At 39.4% G+C, this 22217-nt stretch overlaps 1 protein-coding gene and 1 pseudogene across 2 annotated transcripts in view; one reads left to right on the forward strand and one right to left on the reverse strand.

Moving 5' to 3' along the window:
- Positions 1–5848: 5848 nt before the first annotated feature.
- Positions 5849–22217, reverse strand: part of LOC149768726 (uncharacterized) — a 66870-nt gene continuing 50501 nt past the window's right edge. Inside the window, exon 2 of the mRNA XM_089925154.1 lies at positions 5849–9674. Within this exon, the coding sequence (XP_089781280.1) occupies positions 6782–7594 (813 nt within the window). The 5' untranslated portion in view covers positions 7595–9674 and the 3' untranslated portion in view covers positions 5849–6781. The remainder of the gene's footprint in view (positions 9675–22217) is intronic.
- LOC149768727 ((E,E)-geranyllinalool synthase-like) lies at positions 12418–14947 on the forward strand (annotated as a pseudogene). The gene is made up of 4 exons (XR_016397818.1): positions 12418–12426; positions 13501–13644; positions 13745–13986; positions 14067–14947. The product of XR_016397818.1 is annotated as a (E,E)-geranyllinalool synthase-like (transcript).

Consider the following 22217-nt stretch of genomic DNA (forward strand, 5'->3'; position numbering starts at 1 on the left):
AGACGCCGACCCCAGCAATGCATAGCATACGCTCTGACCCTCGAGCTCGGAGCGCTCCCTCGAGTACACCTTAGAATCCAAAAAACCTAGCCCTCCCAGTGTACACCAAGCCGGCCTCACTAAATGCTTGACGTGACTATTTAACGAGCTCGGCCTCGCCAACAACCACATCTATGTGCAGGCTTATGCCCGCCTATGCGGCCGTACTCCACCACACTGTCGTGTCATGCCTCCATGACCGGGCAACAGCAGTCATACGACACCTTGACTAATCCGGCCATGCTTTGCTGTGACTGTCAACGCCCTACCGTTCTTAAGAACAGGCTGTACCGCACGTCACCTGCCTACCTGAGCTGTACGCCATTCGGCTCAGAGCCATACCCTCTCATGATGGGGACTGACAGTACCTCCGTCACCGGGGCCACTCCATCGAGGCTATAAATAGCTCGGTCAGGTAATTCCTAAGGAACCTCTTTTGGCTGGTCCAAAATTTGTCTGCTCTAACTTGATCATCGGAGGTTCCTCACCGAGAAAACCGGTGAAGCTTTGTGCAGGTCCGCGGCCGTCGCGCAGGAGGTGGTTCCCGTCTTCCCCTCTCCACACCAGCGGCTCCCTCGGCTCAACCGGCATGGTCACTCTCGGGCCAGATTTGAACCACAACAATAATATTTCTAGGATTTGGGACATGGATAACAATAAAATTATCACTTGGATTGCTAATACTATATATCCTACCATCAATATGCAACTTGAAAAATATGGGATTGCCGAATCAGGTTGGGATTTTTTGGCTAGCCGATATATTCAAACCAATTTCGCCCATAAGTATAAACTTGAAATAAATGATGGTTTTGGTTTTCATGTTGAGATGTCATTTGTCACATCCGCTTAAGTTGTACATGCCTATTGCATAACGATTAAGTGACGTGGCACATTGAAAAGAATCAAGATAAGTGATCTTCATGTCACGATCAGATACACAAATGCATGGACACGTAAGAGGGAATCTAGGGTTTGCTAAGCCACAGCTTTAAAGGGGTTAATGTGGCAAATCTCCATTTGTCTCCACTCTTTGCTCTCCTCCTTGGCTTGTAAACCTCTTTAGTACCCTCCCTTTCACATCCCATTCTCCATCCCCATCCACCCTTTCTTCTCTCTCTCTCTCTCTTATCTCTCCAGCTGTCATCTCTTTTTTTTTTCTCTCTCTCATTCATGACGAGCCTCCTTTTCTTCATTTCTTTTTGCTTCAAGGAACCGCAACTTTATAAAACAGATTGCAAAGCTTGGCATACTGTTACTTAGACATCTTGTACTGCTGTTCCTCTTTAGCCACACACAGAAGTTTCTTTCGCCAATGAGGCACTGACATGTCATTACATAGCTCAATGACCATTCCCTGCATGAATTATGCATGCCAAGTCCGTCACACCACATCGACATAACAAAAACTTCTCATATTAGTGGTCGATGGAGCATGACGTCACTCTTTCAACAAATTTACATGATCTACCCAGAGTTGAAAGAAAAAAACAAAATGGCAAGAAGGGCATCCCCCTCATGCAAGTACAATGGTCAGTTAAAATATTTAGTATGTTACAATGACGTCCACAATTTTAAAACTATGATAATAATTGTAATTTTAATTGCAAATATAAAATCACATGGCACATAATGACTGCTTAAAATCATAAAGTTTTTGTAAAGAGTCATTTGTGATGAAATAACACAGCTATCAAATCGCTGACGTACAGCAGGATGTTGTGTTGATTTCTAGTTCCTTCTGCCATCTTGCTATCTGTAGCACAACGAAGCTGCAATGTAAAACTATTTTCCGGTGTTCGAATCTCTTGGATCGTTACTCTTTCACAAATCGCGGCCTGGCAGCCGATACGGAGCAAATGAGAATTTTATTCTTTTGGCGAACCGGATATATATATTACACCATGTATAGATACATCTATAGGAATCAGGATATAAATTATTAAAAAATTCGGGAGTTTCATGCAGTTTTATAATAAACTTTTAGAGTAAATAAAGCTCATCGATTCTGAAATTACATTTCCGAATAAATATTTAATAATGAGCAAAGTAGGCTTTTACCATTCTGTCCATTTCTCGGCACAATTCTAGATTCTATCAAATCTGTGAAGATTGGAGGTTTCCGTGCTTGCAAATCATGATGCAGGCGGATGGCATATATCGTAATTCTCATGACGTAGGCACTTGGAGTGGTTAGCAATTGATGTGAGATGTCTCAGCTCTTGCATGATGTGAGTAAATCATGATACATCCTGGTAGGTATGGATGTCTATCATCAGCCCGAACAAGTCGGCCAGGCCAAGGACCCTGATATATATATATGTACATGGACTAGTAAAAGTGGATGCAATACACGTATAAATCTCATACAAATATGTGCAGGTCTAAAAATTAAATTCTGATAGTCAAATGATTGTATATTAAAGTCCAATCAAAGAAAGTACCAAGTGTTAAAGTTCCTTCATAAATTAAGGTTCCAATTTAGAACATTTAATTACTCTACTGCTAAGTTGCTCCAAGAGAACTTTAGTACTGTTCTTTGATGTGATCATAGAAATGTATTTCATTTATTTCTAAGATGTGTGCATCTTGAACTAGAGCCTTGACATTTGTCTCCCAACTTTTCCAAAAACTTTTTTTTATAAAAAACAGGATTGAAATTTCTTCATGCAAACACGGAGAAAGTCCTTATGAAACACCATGGTGGCATCCCCCGATGGTTTGCCATTGTATTCCCGGGCATGCTTGAGCTGGCGAAGGTTAAAGGCTTGAAGGTCTTTCCTCAAGGCTACACAAGAGCCGTGGAAGATGTCTTCAATGAAAGGGACAAAATTTTCAAAACGTAGATCTTCCTTCCAACATTTTTCTTTCATATTTATACAGCTTCCTTCAAATTTACTGGCTAAAATGGGTATTCTTCATTCCTGATACCTGTCTACTTCATCTGCAGACAAGAAACATCCTGTGGTGGTCACCATCTTCCACTTCTACTGTACCTCGAGGCCTTGCCAGCAATCTACCGAGGGCAGCATGAAGATATTCTTCAGCATAAGAGAGAAGATGGGTCCTTGTTCCATTCCCCGTCCGCAACTGCTAGTGGCTTCATGATCACTGGAGATAGAGATTGCAAGGACTATTTGGAAGCCATGGTCCAAAGATGCTGTCACGACCCCCGCCCCGTTCCCGGCGGGCCGCCGCGACGGTCCTAGGGTGCGGGTAGGCATAAGGCCACCAGCCACCGCGTAGAACCCTACTACCTATCAATCATCAATAAATCTTGAAAAATTTGGCATGATGCATGCACAAAATGATCACTTTTCCTATAGTGACCTGTCAGGATTATCTCAATACATACAACACACTACCTGTCAGAGCAGCAATCACATAATCCGTCACATAATGAACCTGGACAATATATATCAATACATTATCTCAGGCATATAACTCATCTGCACACATATATATATACCTGCTTCCTAATCCATCCATGGTCAAACCCATATCCACAACAGGATCTATGACTGTAACTATGCACTATATACAATAGAAGGTTTATAATACACCAAAAGGTATAAACCTCTATCTACATTATACTATACTATACTATGGAGCGGCACAGCTAGCAAGCAACCACTAATCCTGCTCCTCTCTATACAATACCTGCCCTGCAATCAAAAACACCAAACTGGGGAGTGAGTATATAAATACTCAGTGAGTGGAGTAGAGAGTACTATGCACATGAGACAAGATATAATCATGGCTCGAGGTGAAATCTCAAGATCAATAACAAGATGAACATGAACTCAACATAAAGAATATGGAGTAAATCATCAATATCACCACAATCACAATCAACTTATCTGAAGCATATATGGAATAATCGAGTAAACATATATACTACTCATGAATATGCTCAACAGATCATAATGCTGGAACATACAAATCAGGTGTCAATATGCTGAATCATCAACAAGACAGCTATTGGGAGGTGGGTTTTACGCCCCAGGCGAACCAGCAACAACTCCCTACTGTCACATGCATATGCAGAATAAGACACCATACCAATAATATAAGTGCAAGCCAGTATCCAGAACAGAAATCCATCTCACATCTACATACTAAACGGCACCTCGCGGGAATTCTACATCCGCGGAAAGCCATACTGCACCTCGCGGGGTCTTACTATGCCCGGCGGCAAGCAGAATATAAGTCGTAGGACCGGCCGATCCTACGCCTAGGGCCGTGTCCCCCCCTAGGAAGGGACTGGGCTCCGCCCACCCAGAAGGCTACTATGTGCACAAAGGCCGATGTTCAACCCCATCGACTATAGGTGTCCTGCAGATACTGCCAAGCCATGCATAAATGCCATAATGCACCCTCCCAATACTCTACTAAAAAGGAGTATAATCAAGATTACCACTCACTCGATCATGACCCAATCATAAACTAACATCAGGGTTGGGAGTGAGGAATCACGGGAGTACAATGCAACTCAATATACCATGAGAAGGGCTCTACAAGTTTTTGAAATAGAGAAAATGAAATCAATTTACAAAAGAAGTCATTTCACAATTCAGATCCAATTTAATTACTCATAAAGGAGTATAATCAAGGCTACCACTCACAAGTCTTTGAAATAGAGGAAATGAAATCAATTTACAAAAGAAATCATTTCATAATTCAGATCCAATTTAACTACTCATAAAAGAGTATAATCAAGGCTACCACTCACAAGTCTTTGAAATAGAGGAAATGAAATCAATTTACAAAAGAAGTCATTTCACAATTCGGAATCAATTTGATTACTCATCAACCCCTCGTAATTCCTCTCAATGTTCCCTCACATGCATGTACAGAATAATCAAGCATGGAGAATCAAGATTATAGAGGAATCTACTACAATATCAATCAATATGCTCAAGTGGAATCAATTCACACTTGGCGACATTCATGAAAATGAATTAAGAATGCTCATAGTGCAAAGTACATGACTCCCACTCACCTGCCAATCCGGCACGGCCTCGATACGCCTCTAGAATTTTACAGTAGGCAGCAGGGGACTTCTTCCTCTTGTTCCCTAGCTTCTTGCCCAACTGTGACATGCATTTACAATACATTTAGTTTTGTATCAAGGGCTATAATCTACGTGCCAATTATAATATAGGGAACTTTAATTGATTCAACTCCCCCGTTCCCTAAATCTTTTCTTTTCTTTCTCTTTTTCTTTTTTTCTATTAATTAACTCATCATTTATGTGTATTAGGGACTCCCTTGCACGAGTACAATGTCCCTTTTAGCTTGATCTAGGCTTAATACCCTATTATAGCATGAAATCCCTTATTTTCCACCCGGATGAACAGTAACCCGGACCGACAGCCGGTTACTTCATCCCGGGTTTGATCCACTTTCCAAACTCCAGATTTGATGAAATTTTTATCTAACATTCTACACTCATAGGGGATTCCAGAATAGTAATATGCATCACTATCGGAGGCCGTTTGACCCCCGAAATAATTCGCCGAAGTTGAGACTTCGACACAGTTTTTCCGTAATACCGGAAAAATTTGTCGAAATCCGATTCTTCCTCTTTTAACCACCTCTACAACCCTTATCCGACCCCTCTAGACTATATCCACCCTTTGTATAGCCTAATGTCACCAAAAGACTAGATAGGGACGGATATTTACCTTTTTCTTTTTGGAAATCGAGGTCCTTGCGTAGAGGGGAAGGAGATCTACGTTTTTCCCTTCAGCTAGAAGTGCAACCGGGATCTCCTTCCTCTTTCTTTCTTCCTTTCCTTTCCTCTTCCTTTCTTCCTTTCCTTCTTCTTCTTCTCTTTTTCTTTCTCTCTGTGTCGTCTGAGAACCCCCTCCCTCTTTCTCTCGGTTTCACCAGCTCAAACCCTCCAATTAAATCACATCAAAACACTATTCACCCTTTGTTTAATATTATTAAATTCCCATTTTGCCCCTAACACTTCAACATATCTACCGTTATGCCATTAACTTTTGATTCCTTCCAATTTTACCCTTACCACTTCAATGCATCTACAACTATGCCATTATCTTTTGATTCCTTCCAATTTTACCCCTTATATCAATTTTAAAGGACTATTCTATCCCTTTTTATATATATAAAAAAAAAATTTGGGGTTATTACATCCTCCCCCCCTTATATAAAATTCGTCCTCGAATTTAAAAGAGTAAATTACCTGTCATAGCTGCATTCGATGTCTGTGCCTCCTGTGGATTTACCGTGAACACCCTTCCTTGCCCTCTGCCTACTGGAGCTGACAGTTGAGATGGTCCAGCACTCTGCTGTGATGTTTGTGCTTGACCTCTACCTCTGCCTACAGGCTCCCTACTACTAGGCCTGTCCATCTGCACAGAAGGATAGGATGCCAAAGGCACAAACTGCTGGGTGGCACCCTGCGGGCATTCTCTGACAAAATGACCCGGCTGTCCACATCTGTAGCACACTCCCTGACCCATTCTGCATCTGCCAGGGTGCTGCTTCCCACATATGCCACATACTGGCCATGATTGGAACCTAGATTCAGTTCTGGCCATAGTGACTGGAGGACGAGGTACTGATGGTAGAAAAGTATCTTGTGATTGACCTCTTTTCCTCCATTTCCTCTTACGTGGGACAGGTGGAGCTAAGCGTACAGACTGCTCCATCGGGCCCTCCGAGAGATCTACTCCCTCAGATCTATCTCTACTGCTTTGCCCTTTCCCCATACTCATTTTCCTCTGTTCTCTTTCAGCTCTTTCCTCTTTGTTTCTGGTCTCCCACTGTTTTGCTTTATCAATCTAGATAAGGTGGGGACCTCTACTGCCAGTACTGCATTATAAAGCGGGGAAATCAGACCCCGCCTGAATCTTTCTATCCTGGCAGCTTCAGTGGGGATGATGTAAGGAGCATACTTCCCCAATCTAGTGAACTCACGAGCGTACTTAGATACGCTCATTCCGGGCATCTGCTTCAGCCTCTCAAACTGAAGAGCCCGATTCTGCCTCTCAACCGGAGACAAGAACTCATCCATCACTGCTTGCCTGAACTCTTTCCAAGTTGGAGGAATCCTACTGTACAATCTGTCCTCCATTTGTCTCTGGTACCAGTCCCAGGCATCTTCCTTCACTGTAAGCCCTACAAGTTCTATAGCTCTTGCATCAGAACAGGGCAGTCTCCGTATCATCTTTTCAGTCTCCTCCAGAAATCTCTGAGGATCTTCACCTTCTTCCCCCTTAAACTCCGGGGTTCTGAGCCTAAGAAATTCCTGTACAGTAATCCCCTCATCATCTAGAGCCCGCCTGGCCAAACTTCTTGGCACAGGTACAGGAGGTGGGATGGATACTACTGACGGGGCAGGAGATTTCCCCCGAGCAATCTGCTCCCTCAGAGCCTGATTCTCCACCAGTAACTGTTCCATCAATGCATCTCTACTTCCTACATCTCCTTGATCATCAACCCTCCGTCTATCAGCAGGAGGAGATTTTTCTCTTTGGGGCTCGACATGTGCGGAACCCGCATCCAATGCTATATCTGGCTCCATCCTCCTTCCAAGACGAGCAGGTCCTCTCCTAGGAAGTATTCTTTATATCTCTCTAAAAAAGTCAAAAAGAGAGGATGGTCGTTACACACTGAGTTATGATATATTTTACTGAGTTGTAAATGACTCATAAAATAACATACAGAAAAATCCTATGCTCCATAGTATAATCCTATACTTAATCCTGACTCACCCTATTGCTCTGACAAGACTCTCTTAACCTTTGCTCTGATACCAAGCTTTGTCACGACCCCCGCCCCGTTCCCGGCGGGCCGCCGCGACGGTCCTAGGGTGCGGGTAGGCATAAGGCCACCAGCCACCGCGTAGAACCCTACTACCTATCAATCATCAATAAATCTTGAAAAATTTGGCATGATGCATGCACAAAATGATCACTTTTCCTATAGTGACCTGTCAGGATTATCTCAATACATACAACACACTACCTGTCAGAGCAGCAATCACATAATCCGTCACATAATGAACCTGGACAATATATATCAATACATTATCTCAGGCATATAACTCATCTGCACACATATATATATACCTGCTTCCTAATCCATCCATGGTCAAACCCATATCCACAACAGGATCTATGACTGTAACTATGCACTATATACAATAGAAGGTTTATAATACACCAAAAGGTATAAACCTCTATCTACATTATACTATACTATACTATGGAGCGGCACAGCTAGCAGGCAACCACTAATCCTGCTCCTCTCTATACAATACCTGCCCTGCAATCAAAAACACCAAACTGGGGAGTGAGTATATAAATACTCAGTGAGTGGAGTAGAGAGTACTATGCACATGAGACAAGATATAATCATGGCTCGAGGTGAAATCTCAAGATCAATAACAAGATGAACATGAACTCAACATAAAGAATATGGAGTAAATCATCAATATCACCACAATCACAATCAACTTATCTGAAGCATATATGGAATAATCGAGTAAACATATATACTACTCATGAATATGCTCAACAGATCATAATGCTGGAACATACAAATCAGGTGTCAATATGCTGAATCATCAACAAGACAGCTATTGGGAGGTGGGTTTTACGCCCCAGGCGAACCAGCAACAACTCCCTACTGTCACATGCATATGCAGAATAAGACACCATACCAATAATATAAGTGCAAGCCAGTATCCAGAACAGAAATCCATCTCACATCTACATACTAAACGGCACCTCGCGGGAATTCTACATCCGCGGAAAGCCATACTGCACCTCGCGGGGTCTTACTATGCCCGGCGGCAAGCAGAATATAAGTCGTAGGACCGGCCGATCCTACGCCTAGGGCCGTGTCCCCCCCTAGGAAGGGACTGGGCTCCGCCCACCCAGAAGGCTACTATGTGCACAAAGGCCGATGTTCAACCCCATCGACTATAGGTGTCCTGCAGATACTGCCAAGCCATGCATAAATGCCATAATGCACCCTCCCAATACTCTACTAAAAAGGAGTATAATCAAGATTACCACTCACTCGATCATGACCCAATCATAAACTAACATCAGGGTTGGGAGTGAGGAATCACGGGAGTACAATGCAACTCAATATACCATGAGAAGGGCTCTACAAGTTTTTGAAATAGAGGAAATGAAATCAATTTACAAAAGAAGTCATTTCACAATTCAGATCCAATTTAATTACTCATAAAGGAGTATAATCAAGGCTACCACTCACAAGTCTTTGAAATAGAGAAAATGAAATCAATTTACAAAAGAAATCATTTCATAATTCAGATCCAATTTAACTACTCATAAAAGAGTATAATCAAGGCTACCACTCACAAGTCTTTGAAATAGAGGAAATGAAATCAATTTACAAAAGAAGTCATTTCACAATTCGGAATCAATTTGATTACTCATCAACCCCTCGTAATTCCTCTCAATGTTCCCTCACATGCATGTACAGAATAATCAAGCATGGAGAATCAAGATTATAGAGGAATCTACTACAATATCAATCAATATGCTCAAGTGGAATCAATTCACACTTGGCGACATTCATGAAAATGAATTAAGAATGCTCATAGTGCAAAGTACATGACTCCCACTCACCTGCCAATCCGGCACGGCCTCGATACGCCTCTAGAATTTTACAGTAGGCAGCAGGGGACTTCTTCCTCTTGTTCCCTAGCTTCTTGCCCAACTGTGACATGCATTTACAATACATTTAGTTTTGTATCAAGGGCTATAATCTACGTGCCAATTATAATATAGGGAACTTTAATTGATTCAACTCCCCTGTTCCCTAAATCTTTTCTTTTCTTTCTCTTTTTCTTTTTTTCTATTAATTAACTCATCATTTATGTGTATTAGGGACTCCCTTGCACGAGTACAATGTCCCTTTTAGCTTGATCTAGGCTTAATACCCTATTATAGCATGAAATCCCTTATTTTCCACCCGGATGAACAGTAACCCGGACCGACAGCCGGTTACTTCATCCCGGGTTTGATCCACTTTCCAAACTCCAGATTTGATGAAATTTTTATCTAACATTCTACACTCATAGGGGATTCCAGAATAGTAATATGCATCACTATCGGAGGCCGTTTGACCCCCGAAATAATTCGCCGAAGTTGAGACTTCGACACAGTTTTTCCGTAATACCGGAAAAATTTGTCGAAATCCGATTCTTCCTCTTTTAACCACCTCTACAACCCTTATCCGACCCCTCTAGACTATATCCACCCTTTGTATAGCCTAATGTCACCAAAAGACTAGATAGGGACGGATATTTACCTTTTTCTTTTTGGAAATCGAGGTCCTTGCGTAGAGGGGAAGGAGATCTACGTTTTTCCCTTCAGCTAGAAGTGCAACCGGGATCTCCTTCCTCTTTCTTTCTTCCTTTCCTTTCCTCTTCCTTTCTTCCTTTCCTTCTTCTTCTTCTCTTTTTCTTTCTCTCTGTGTCGTCTGAGAACCCCCTCCCTCTTTCTCTCGGTTTCACCAGCTCAAACCCTCCAATTAAATCACATCAAAACACTATTCACCCTTTGTTTAATATTATTAAATTCCCATTTTGCCCCTAACACTTCAACATATCTACCGTTATGCCATTAACTTTTGATTCCTTCCAATTTTACCCTTACCACTTCAATGCATCTACAACTATGCCATTATCTTTTGATTCCTTCCAATTTTACCCCTTATATCAATTTTAAAGGACTATTCTATCCCTTTTTATATATAAAAAAAAAAATTTGGGGTTATTACAGATGCGGGCATGGAGGTGAGTCCTAAAGTAGCGATAGATCCAAAAGATGGTATCTACTTTGTCTCTACATGGAAGAGGGTGACTGGGTACAATTTGGTATATGACACAGTTCCTCCCACGTATCCTGTGGACCAAGGCCTCATAAAGCTGTGTCTGTTGGACCATTTGATGCGACTAGGATGTGGTGACCATTTCACTAAGGAAATAGCAGATGCCATGGATCACATTTATCGGTAAGCTTACAATTTTAGCCTCTCTTCCTACTTGAATATTTTTTAATTTTTCGGTCATGTTATATCAACTTCGTTTTTAATTTTTTTGAATTTCATCAACTTATCTCAATCTTCCGTAGGAGAGGGAAAATGCCAGCTTGTTTATAGTTTTCATACTGTTTTCCTCAAATGCTATATTATGTTTTGAGGTCTCTGATACACGATTTTTTTTTCTAGTTATCATCACCAATGATCACTTAGCTGAAGCACGGTTCTGTGCAAACAAGGGCGATTAGTTGACAATTCACCACCTATTTGAACTTTAATTTTTTAAATAGTTTATTTTTTAAAAAATAAAAATTAAAAATTAGAAGCTTCGCCAAAGATTATGTGTCTAGTGGTTACATTAAAACTCTACAATATTATCCATCTAGCTCACAATGCATTCTATTACCTACAATATCTTTTTGATAAAAAATAATCTTCAATATCTTATTGTTGTTATTATCATTGTTTTTGTTGTTGCTGTTATTAATACTATTATTACTATTGTAGTGCTTATATGAAGAATGATATGTAGATAAATTTTATAAAAGGACATATCAACTATCATCAAATGTTTGCTCTGATGGTATTATCTCTCATCCGAACTTTTGTTTTTGAGCGAGAGTTGGAAGTTCGATTTTGGATGGTATAAGCCCTTGCTCCAACTTGCCTGATCATAGCCGGCTAGTCTAAGGGGTTGGAATATAACATAGCCATGCTATTCATGAGCCCATAATTGGTACTCCTCGTGTAGGAATTGGGGTACAAAGGAGCTACAACTGTCTATAATGCACAATTTGCCACTCCAAATATTCAGGGATTCTTTAGCTTTTCAACTCCTGAGGAGGCACGGCCATCGAAAATCTCCAGGTAAGGATTCTACATATGTATCTATATAATACACACACACACACACATCTAGATAAATATACACATCATTGCTCTTCCATGGAAAGGAAAGTAATTGATTGCTTTTTATGTCATAGAGAGGTTTTGTTGGTTTATATGTGACCCGCAAATACTCTTGCACATAGAAGAGAACTACCAAGACTTCTTGGTAACCATGTTTACCGCCTATAGAGCCATGCATTTGATGTTTATAGAGGAATTGGAACTCGAAAATGCCAAAACCTTTTCCAAGAAAATATTGCAAAAAGGACTGCCAAGCGGAGATTTGAAAGACAGCCTTTGGGCTCTTTCTGATCTCTAGAAAGAGGTAACTAAAACAACTTCTTTTTTTCAAAAATTGAGGTAGCTAGATAGCTTGCGCTACAAGTCCTCTTTCAGCCACCCCAAAGTTTCTCGCACCAATGAGTTACTTGGCGTTACATGGCTCAAGTAAACATCCCCTCGTGAATCATGCATGCCACATCAACATCAAGAAACTTTTTTTATCAGTGGTTGAAGAGTGATGTTACTCTTTCAACAAATTTACATGGTCTATCTAGAGTTGAAAAAGGCAAGAAGTGCTAAATATCATAAGATGTCAAAGAATATGCTTAGCCCACAATCTAGTTCAATTCGTGTAAATTGCTGAAGTAAATATTTGTCATCTAGACATCATGTCGTACGTTGGTGGTTTCAACAACTAGTATTTCAATTTGGTAATTTTTATTGTCTGTATGCTAAATCAGATTGAGCACGAGTTGAAGAATCTGTGGTTAGCATGAATGGATCATTTAGAGCATCGGATGTACATAGAAAGAAGTAAAGACTATAATCTATGGATTGGAAAGTCCTCCTCTTGTAGGTAGCACACATAGCAATTAAGTACTCATTATATGTGCATATTATAATTGGTGACATCAAATGCTTTATATAAAATTGCAGGCTGACATGCCCTGACCACATTATCCAGTTTGCTACAAAAAATTTCGTGACTCGCCAATCAATCTACAGGACAAAACTCGAGGAACTAAAGAGGTAGGCCTTAAAAATTAAAGCAAATTAAATGGTTCTCCTCTTTCTTAAGCGAAGTAATAAATGCTCTTTTTTCTTTTTTCTTTTTTTTTTTTTGAGAAGAAAAGTATTCATTCTTATGGACATAATGCTATCACATTTTTTTCTCTATTCCTTTGTTTGGTTATTTAATTGATTCTCCACTATATGATATCAATACATCATACTAGGTGGTCCAAAGATATGGGCCTTGCCAACATGGGCTTTGGACGAGAGAAAACAACAAACTGCTCCTTCCTTGCTTCCGCTCCCATTTCCTTTCCTTTAGATTCTGAGGCGTGAAAAATTGTGGCAAAGTGTGCAATCTTAGTTACAGTTGCCGATGATTTTTTTGATGAGCATGGTTCATTGGATGAACTACAATGCCTCACTGAAGCAGTCCAAAGGCATTGTTAGTTGCTATATGAAGGTTGAGGAATTTGTACATTATTACTATTTAATATTGATAATTAGTTTGATGGTAATAGGTGGGAAGGTGAAGGCTTATTCAGGCATAGTAAAGTTATTTTTGATGCCCTTGATGACCTTGTATGTGATATTACATTGAAGATTTTCAACCAACAAGGTTATGATATAAAAACACATCTTCAAGATATCGTAAGTTTCACATGTCCATCTTTTCAAAATAGATGTGTACACTACTTTCATACGAGTAACTGCAGTTTGAGCAAGTTCGAATATGTTGTTGCATGTGAAGTGGCGAGACTTGTTCAATGTGTGGTTGAAGGAGTCCGAGTGGAGTAGAAGCAGACATGCACCATCAATTGATGAATACCTTCAAGTTGGCATGATCTCTGTAGTTGTACATGCAATGTTTCTCCCCTCATGTTATCTTGCAAGTCCAAAGCACCCACAGAACACTCTAGGAACCCGTTATAGCAAAACTACCAAATTGTTAATCTCTCGACTCGCTTATTGAATGACATTGAAAGCTATGAGGTTATACTTCCTCCACCATAATTTTCATACCTATTTGTCTTATTATTATTGTTTACAAAACTGATGCAAAATCATTTCAGAAGGAGATGAAACACGGAAAATTGAACATGGTTCTACTGTACTTGAAAAAGAATCCAGAGGCAAATATTGAAGATTCAATTGCATATATACATAACAAGCTGGATAGACTGAAGAAGCAGCTACTTGAAATTATTATGACTAATAACAATACCGAAATACCGAAATAATGGAAACAAGTCCATCTATGTGCTTTGAAGGGGTTTCAGATGTTGTATAACACCTATAATTTATTTGACTCACCTATTGCGCTACTTCAGGACATTACAATGGCTATCTATGAGCCATTAGTTATGGATGCCTAGAGAATGCTTCTGCCACCGTTTGTGCTTAATGCTCATGAGTCAATTAAGAAGAATAAAGGACAGTCTATGGATGATACTTCTGAGAAAGAACTATCAGTGAAGGCTCAAGGTCGGTTTCAAGGAGTTAATCATAAAATAGTTTATAATTCAATAGCAATGCCTTCCAAAATCAAGCAGTCACTTACTATGTGAGGCCCAAAAGTTTTCTTACATTGTGGTGCCCATCTTCCTACATGTTTTTAGCTGTGCCTCCCATTTCTCCAAGTCCTTTGTTGAAGATGTAGGTGGTAGTATTCAGGTGTGCGTGTTCAAGAAATATTTATATCTATACTATTGTATCTTCTGTGTTGTTACATCTTTACCGACAGAGTGCATATTATAGTCTTTTGTGCACAACATATTGATGATAAAAAAGGAAATGCAAGTGCAATAAGAATTTATGGTTGTTTTGTTTGTACCCTTATTCATGTTTATACATACATGAATTTATGGTTCTTTCGGAGGGCCCAAGTTGCATCATCCTCTAGTCATATATAGGCTATTGGCCAAGTCCATTTTGGTACCATTTGCAACATCTTATGACCTTACCCAAAAAAGCTATCCATAAGTTATTTAGAATTTTTGACCTTGTATAAAAATTCAAGATGTTTTGGCGCATAACTCAAAATGCACATCCACATGGATCCTCATACATTTCATTTAGACTTTTATATCCAATATAATTATATCCTTAGCCTCATTAAAGCATGTATAAGTATGTTATTGAAACTAATGAACAATTGAGGCCTCAATGCAAGAACTATTGATCTAACAAAGCATCTCAAATATTATTCCTATATTAAATTTCTTAATCAACCTGATCTAATCCAATTAATGTGTCTCAATCCAACCTAACTCGACTAGCCCAACTCTAATCAAGCTTAAGCTATGGTAGTATATGGTTGGGTTGAGTTAGAGAAATCCCGATGCAAGACTAGGTTGACTTGGATTAGGATTAAGAAGTAAAAAGATAGAGTTAAGTTAGCATTTGACCTTAGATCAAATCAAATTGCCCGAGTTACAACCCTCACAAAAAACTTGGATAGAAATGATAGGAGTTCTTGAAATAAATATAACCACTGGACATAGTAAATTGCCAAAAGAACTTTTTGTCATGTTTGACGGGACTTCGGATGTTATATAACAATTCGAATATTGCATTTGACTCGCCTATGGCATTACTAGAGAACATTAGCATGATGATTTATGCACCTTTTTTTTTTTGCTGAAAATGATTTATGCACCTTTGGTGGTACGTTCAGAGAACATCTGTGCCACATTTTCTGCCACATGGTTGCAAATCATAGAAGGAGAGCAGTGGACATATTCGGATAATGCCCATGAGAAAGAATTGTTGGTGAAAAATGGACGTGGGTTTCAAGGACTGAACAGCAACATAGCTTTTAATCCAAAAGCAACGCCTTCTACAATCAAATGCCTCACAAAAAGAAGCCTTCTGAAATCAAACAACTATGTGAGGCTCAAAAGTTTGCATCAATTAGGGTGCCTTTGTTCCTACATGGTTCTTTCCCGGCATTCCTTTATTCCACACTACAATAAAAGCGGGAAAAGACGACGCTTAAATGCCGACGCTAGGCAAAAGAGTCGGCATTTTCTGCACCCGCACCAAACTTTTCCGACGCTCTTGGTGAGTGTGGAAAATTTGGACTAGTGGATGACGCTTAAAAACGTCGTCGTAGACCCGAGGCCAAACGACGCTTTAAAGCGTCGTTGTTTTTGGCCTAAGACGACGGCTATAAAACGACGCTTATAAGCATTGCTGAATCATCCTTAAAACCCAGCGGCCGACCCCAAGCCTGCATACTTGCCTTAGCTACTCCTGATCAACCTCATTCTCCTCTCCGGCGCTGCCCTTGCCTTCGTCTCCGGCGCCGCCCTTGCCTTCGTCTCCGGCGCCGCCCTTGCCTTCATCTCCGGCGCTGCCCCCATCTCCCTCCTCTCCGTCGCGGACCGTCCGACTCCTACCTCCTCTCCGGCGTCGACCGACCGACCCCAACGTGCTCCGCCCGAGGTAGCTTTCTTCTACTCCCTCCTCTACCTCCATCTTGCTTGTTCTCCTCCTTCTCCTCGTGGGTTTTTTTCTTCTTTAATTTTTCTCTTGCCCTCAAGCCTTGATCGAGCTTCGCCTCCGCCCGAGGATCTTCTCCTCCTCCCTCCTCTCCGGCGTCGACCGACCAGCCCGAAGTCCCGATCGATCCAGACCCGCCTCCGCCCGAGGATTTTATATTTCAGGTTTATAGATATTTCTAATTTTACTGTAGATGCCTCTGATTTCAGTTCCAGCTTCCATTATTGATTTATTATTGATTATATATTGTTTTTAATCCATTCCTATGATAGTGTGATGTATAAGTAGGGAATCTCCAAAGTATTTGATTTCGTATTTAAGCAAACAATACCTCTTCATTTATGTAAACAATACCTCTGCAACTAATAATTACCCTATAGCTCGCCCTGTGAAATGATGCTTCTGAAGCCAAAGCTGACCATAAGGATAAAGAAGCCTATCATCTTCTTCATTATTATCTCCCGATGTTCAAACCCATAAATGTAACTGTTCACTGATGAACACTACAAAACCAGTATGGAATGAGAAAAAATTGAGGGCAGAATCCTAGTTTAATAATTTTGTTTTCTTAGGTTTCCAGATATTCATAGTCTTACCATTTATTTCTCACATTACGCATATTTATATTTCTAGGTGTATCTATCTCTTTGACTAATTAGTCTTAAACTTCTAGATGTACGAACCAATGGCTCTCTGCCTCGGCATTATGAAACTAGGCATCATATTTTCTCACAGTTGATGTCTCTGAGGATCAACAGAGAAAACATAAAAGCAATAATACTCAAGATCTGTACAGGCATTCTAGCACAAAAGAATATTTATCCCTGTTTAGGATACCAGCTATGAGTTTTCTCTAAGAGCAACAACATTGGCATCTCAAATAATGAGACTTCAGAGCATCATGAAATAGGAAAATATGTGCTCTTCTGAGAAGTATTATCTTCATTCCAGACAACATATTCAGACATTTAAACATATCAACAACTTGCAAGGATAAGAAATCAAACAGTAGGTGAGTTGATATTTCTCGAACTGGCTGTTGTTGACATTCTTAAATAAATTTCATGTATTCATGCTTGTGTTGGTACATCCACAGGGATTGTAGGTGAAGAGCCCTATCTTTCACCCCTTTCACCGACACTGTTATCTGCAAACTTTAAGCTTGCTGAGTGGTAACCTTTCTCTTTCTCTTTCTCATTCCAGCTGCATAATATACTTCTTCTGTTGCATTTGGTTTCGGGCCTTAATTACATGTGGACCTTTAATTACAAGTGGACCCCATTGTGGAAAATAAATCAGCATGATGGGTAAGGTGCAGCACATGAACATTAATTACATGTGGACCTTAATGAATATCTATCACTTCGCACTTTGCATTTTACTTAATTTTGTTTATCTTTTTTTAAAAACTGCAGTTCAATCGGTATTCTAATAGAATGGACAAAAGTTGGATAAATAAGTTAAGATCTAGTGCTGAATATTTGGATGGAGTTCAGAATTTCATTAAGTTTGCCTTTGAGAAATCTAATATGAACGGGAAGATTTTATGTCCATGTCAAAAATGTGTAAACGGTTCTGCTCTTGATCCAAAAATTATTGAAGAACATTTGGTATGGAATGGTTTTCTAAAGGGTTATACTGAATGGGTACTCCATGGAGAGTTCATACCTTCATGTAACCAACCCTCCGATCTAGAAGACACCTTCAATTTTGGATGCAGTGACACGAAACAAAATTCTGTAGAAGAAGATGATATAAGGGGCCTACTTAGAGATGCTCTTGGACATAGTATCAGAACTGTAGGAGAAGATGAGTGTGCAGTTATTGATCAGTCCATGCATGTTGAGGAACCTATATATTCTGATGACACAGCTCATTATGATAACTTGGTGAAAGATTGTGATCAAGAACTGTATCCGGGTTGTAAGAATTTTACAAAGATTTCTTTTCTTCTGCATTTATTATATTTGAAATATTTGAATGGGTGGTCCAGCAAGTCTTTTACCATGCTTCTTAAATTATTAAAGGATGCATTTCCGGAAGGTGTTACTTTGCTATCATCTTCATATGAAGCCAAAAAACTGATAAAAGAGTTGGATCTTGGATATGAGAAGATACACAGTTGTCCGAATGACTGCATTTTATATCGTGGTGAAAATAGGAACCAAGAGTCGTGCCGAATATGTGAAACTTCACGATGGGAAAAACATAAAGAAGACGAGAATGATTCGTTGACTGAAAAGGATGCTGCACCAACTAAGAAAAAATCGGCTAAAATTTTGAGGTATTTTCCTCTTATACCAAGATTGAAAAGGATGTTTGCATCATCGAAGATGGCTTCCTCGATGAGATGGCATGACGAAGGCCGTACAAAGGATGGAATGTTACGACACCCAACGGATAGTTCCGCATGGAAAGCATTTGATGATAGGCATCCCGAATTTGCTTCTGATGTTCACAGTGTTAGGCTAGGTTTAGCTACTGATGGATTTAATCCATTCCGAACGATGAGCTCAACATACAGCACTTGGCCGGTTGTTTTGATTTCATATAATTTGCCACCATGGATGTGTATGAAACAGTCTTCATTAATTCTGTCAATGGTTATTCCAGGTGACAAGGGCCCAGGTAATGATATTGATGTTTTTTACAGCCTCTAATAGAGGAATTGAAACAAATATGGGAGGGTATTGATGCATTTGATGCTTTTGCTGGCCAAAATTTCAAATTGCGTGCAGCTCTTATTTGGAATATCAATGATTTTTCTGCATATGCTAATTTATCTGGTTGGAGCACTAAGGGGCGTATTGCATATCCTTCTTGTGGAGATTCAACCCATTCGTATTGGTTAAAACATGGAGAAAAGTTTTGTTATATGGGCCATCGTCGGTGGTTAGAAGCAAACCATCCATTTCGATTTCAGAAAGACTTGTTTGATTGTACCATAGAGTTGTGATCTGCCCCTGTTCCACCAACTGGAACTGAAATCTTTAGACAAATGTATGATACCAATTATATACCGGGTAAGGTCGCCAAATGTTCAAAGAAGAGGGGGAGGGAGCATGTTGGCAGCACAGTGAATGAAGGATTAATAGCATAGGTTGCTGAGGATGCTGACAACTTTTTTGAGAATGAAAACAACATATATGGTCAGGAAAATGATGATGACTCAATGACAGCATCTACATAGAAACAACTATGGAAAAAAGAGCATTTTCTTTGATTTACCTTATTGGGAGTATAATCTTCTTCGACATAACCTTGATGTGATGCATATAGAGAAGAACGTTTGTGATAACCTGATTGGAACATTGTTAAATCTTGATGGAAAGACCAAAGATAACTTGAAAGCGCGTCTTGATTTGAAAGATATGGGCATAAGACAAGAGCTTCATCCGACAGAGCTTGCCAATGATAAATTTTATACACCTCCTGCATGTTATACAATGTCTACTCAAGAAAAAGATCTTTTTCTAACAGTTCAGAAAAATTTGAAGGTTCCTGATGGGTACTCATCGAATATTTCACGATGCGTAAATCTTAAAGAGCGAAAACTTTCAAATCTTAAAAGTCACGACTGTCACATTTTGATGCAAGATATTTTTCCATTGGCTTTAAGATCGTCAATACCGAAACAAGTTTTTACAATTGTTTCTCAATTGTCATCATTCTTTAAGGCATTATATTCTAAAGTTCTTGATCCTAAGGAGCTTGATCAATTGGAGTCTAATGTTGCACTTACACTATGCAATATAGAAAAGATCTTTCCTCCGGAGTTTTTTACTATTATGGTTCATCTACTCATTCACTTAGCGGCGGAAGCTAAACTTGGTGGACCGGTTCATTACCGATGGATGTATCCTATTGAGAGGTGATTTTTTTAAACTCTAATGTAATTATTTAATAATCAGTTTGATTTTGATATTTATTTTAAAAATTTATTGTTGAAGGTTTCTTATGCGCTTAAAAGATTATGTATGCAATCGAGCCTATCTCGAGGGCTCGATTGCTGAAGGATATATTGCTGAGGAGTGTTTGACATTTTGTTTGAGATATCTTGAAGGTGTTGAAACGGTTTTCAATCGACCTCCAAGGAATTGTGATATCATAGAGAATGCAGATGTTTACAAGTTTTCATCTGGTGGAAGAGTTTTGGAAAAAGTTGAAAGTGTTGTTCTTGACCAGAAATCGTTGGCACAGGCACATCGCTATGTCTTACTTCATAGTGATATAATATCCGAGTCTCGCAGGTTAGTACAGTTAATTGAAATCTAAATTTACTGTCATGTCAGGAGAATGTAATATTGGTATTTAATTAAAGATAACCTTGATCGTGCAGAGAATTTTTAATAGCTCAGCGAAGTCTCAACCATAACATTCGTCCTACACCAAGGATTGAGCAACGATGGTTGGTTGAATTATTTCCAGAATGGCTTTTCAAACAGGTTAGATGTCTAATATATTAAGCTTTTTTTTAAAATTTTTATAGAGGGAAATTAATCATTACTTCCATAATTTTTATTTCCAGTCGCGTCGAGGCTCAGGTCTATGCCAAATTGATGGGCCCAGAACGTTATGATCGTGTGAGGGGTTACGGTATCGGAGTTACCCCCACTCAGCTGTCTGCAGTGAGCCGATATATCCAAGATGCCAGACAAGGTAATAGCACTGCAGAGGTTTGTAGTTTGAAGACAGAGATGGCACAGATAAAGCAGTCATATGAGACAAGGATAGAGGAGATGAGGTAGAGTCATATGACTGATATGGCGGAGTTGAAGCAAAGCCAAGAGTTGAAGATACAATCTTTGCAGGATCAGCTTGACCATATTTCATCTTTTTTGCAGAGATTTGCTCCTCTGGTACATAACTAAATATATTTGAATATTTTATATAATTATAATGTATTCTTGTATGAGCGTGATGACTTTCATATTTTTAGTTTCTAAAGTATTTTTTTTTCTTGTAGGTTGCTGATACTTCATCTATTCGTAGAGATGATGATGCCGTCGACTCTTGATACATCGTAGATTGTGTACTTAGGAATTTGAGATGGATGTTTTTAGAATGTTTTGAAGTACAATGTAATCAAATATGATAATATAAATATTTTGAATGAAAAGTTCTTGTTTGTGATGTGTATTTTGTTATCTATGTGATTTAGTGTATGTGTTTTGTTAGGAATTAATGTATACAGAGTATTAAAAATTGCTTTTACAATTTTTTTTTTTGATACTTACCTCAATTTCCAAAATATGATTATGCCAGAACTTTGATAAGTATAGATCTTGGAACTTATTGCTGCTAATACATAAAGAGATTCCTTAAAAGTCTGCACCCAATTTAGTATGTTCTTCAAATATGCACAACTTTAATTAATGTCATGGTAATTCATTCCTCTGTTGAAATTACATTGTATCATCCAAAGCTGAAAAATGAGACATGCACTGCCATCCAAAAAACATCTGCAAGAATAAAGTCGATTTTAGAGGTATTGTTGATTATGTCTGGATTCGCAGAAGAGTATTTGATCTGTTCAAGTACCTGATGTTATCCTGGGGATATATGAGTCCCTACTGCTTCACCTTATCTAACTTGGGGAATGGCTCTATGTTGACTTGACAGGAACATGGTTTCAGGACAGGCAGTCCGGCTGGACGACTTGACTCCCACGAACTAGATGAGGTAACTGGAATACATCTTCTTCATGATTTAAACTGTTC

Source organism: Phoenix dactylifera, chromosome 1, assembly GCF_051530095.1.
Source record: "Phoenix dactylifera cultivar Ajwa chromosome 1, Ajwa_hap1_PhDact_Kaust_v1.1, whole genome shotgun sequence".
NCBI classification, from domain to species: domain Eukaryota; kingdom Viridiplantae; phylum Streptophyta; class Magnoliopsida; order Arecales; family Arecaceae; genus Phoenix; species Phoenix dactylifera.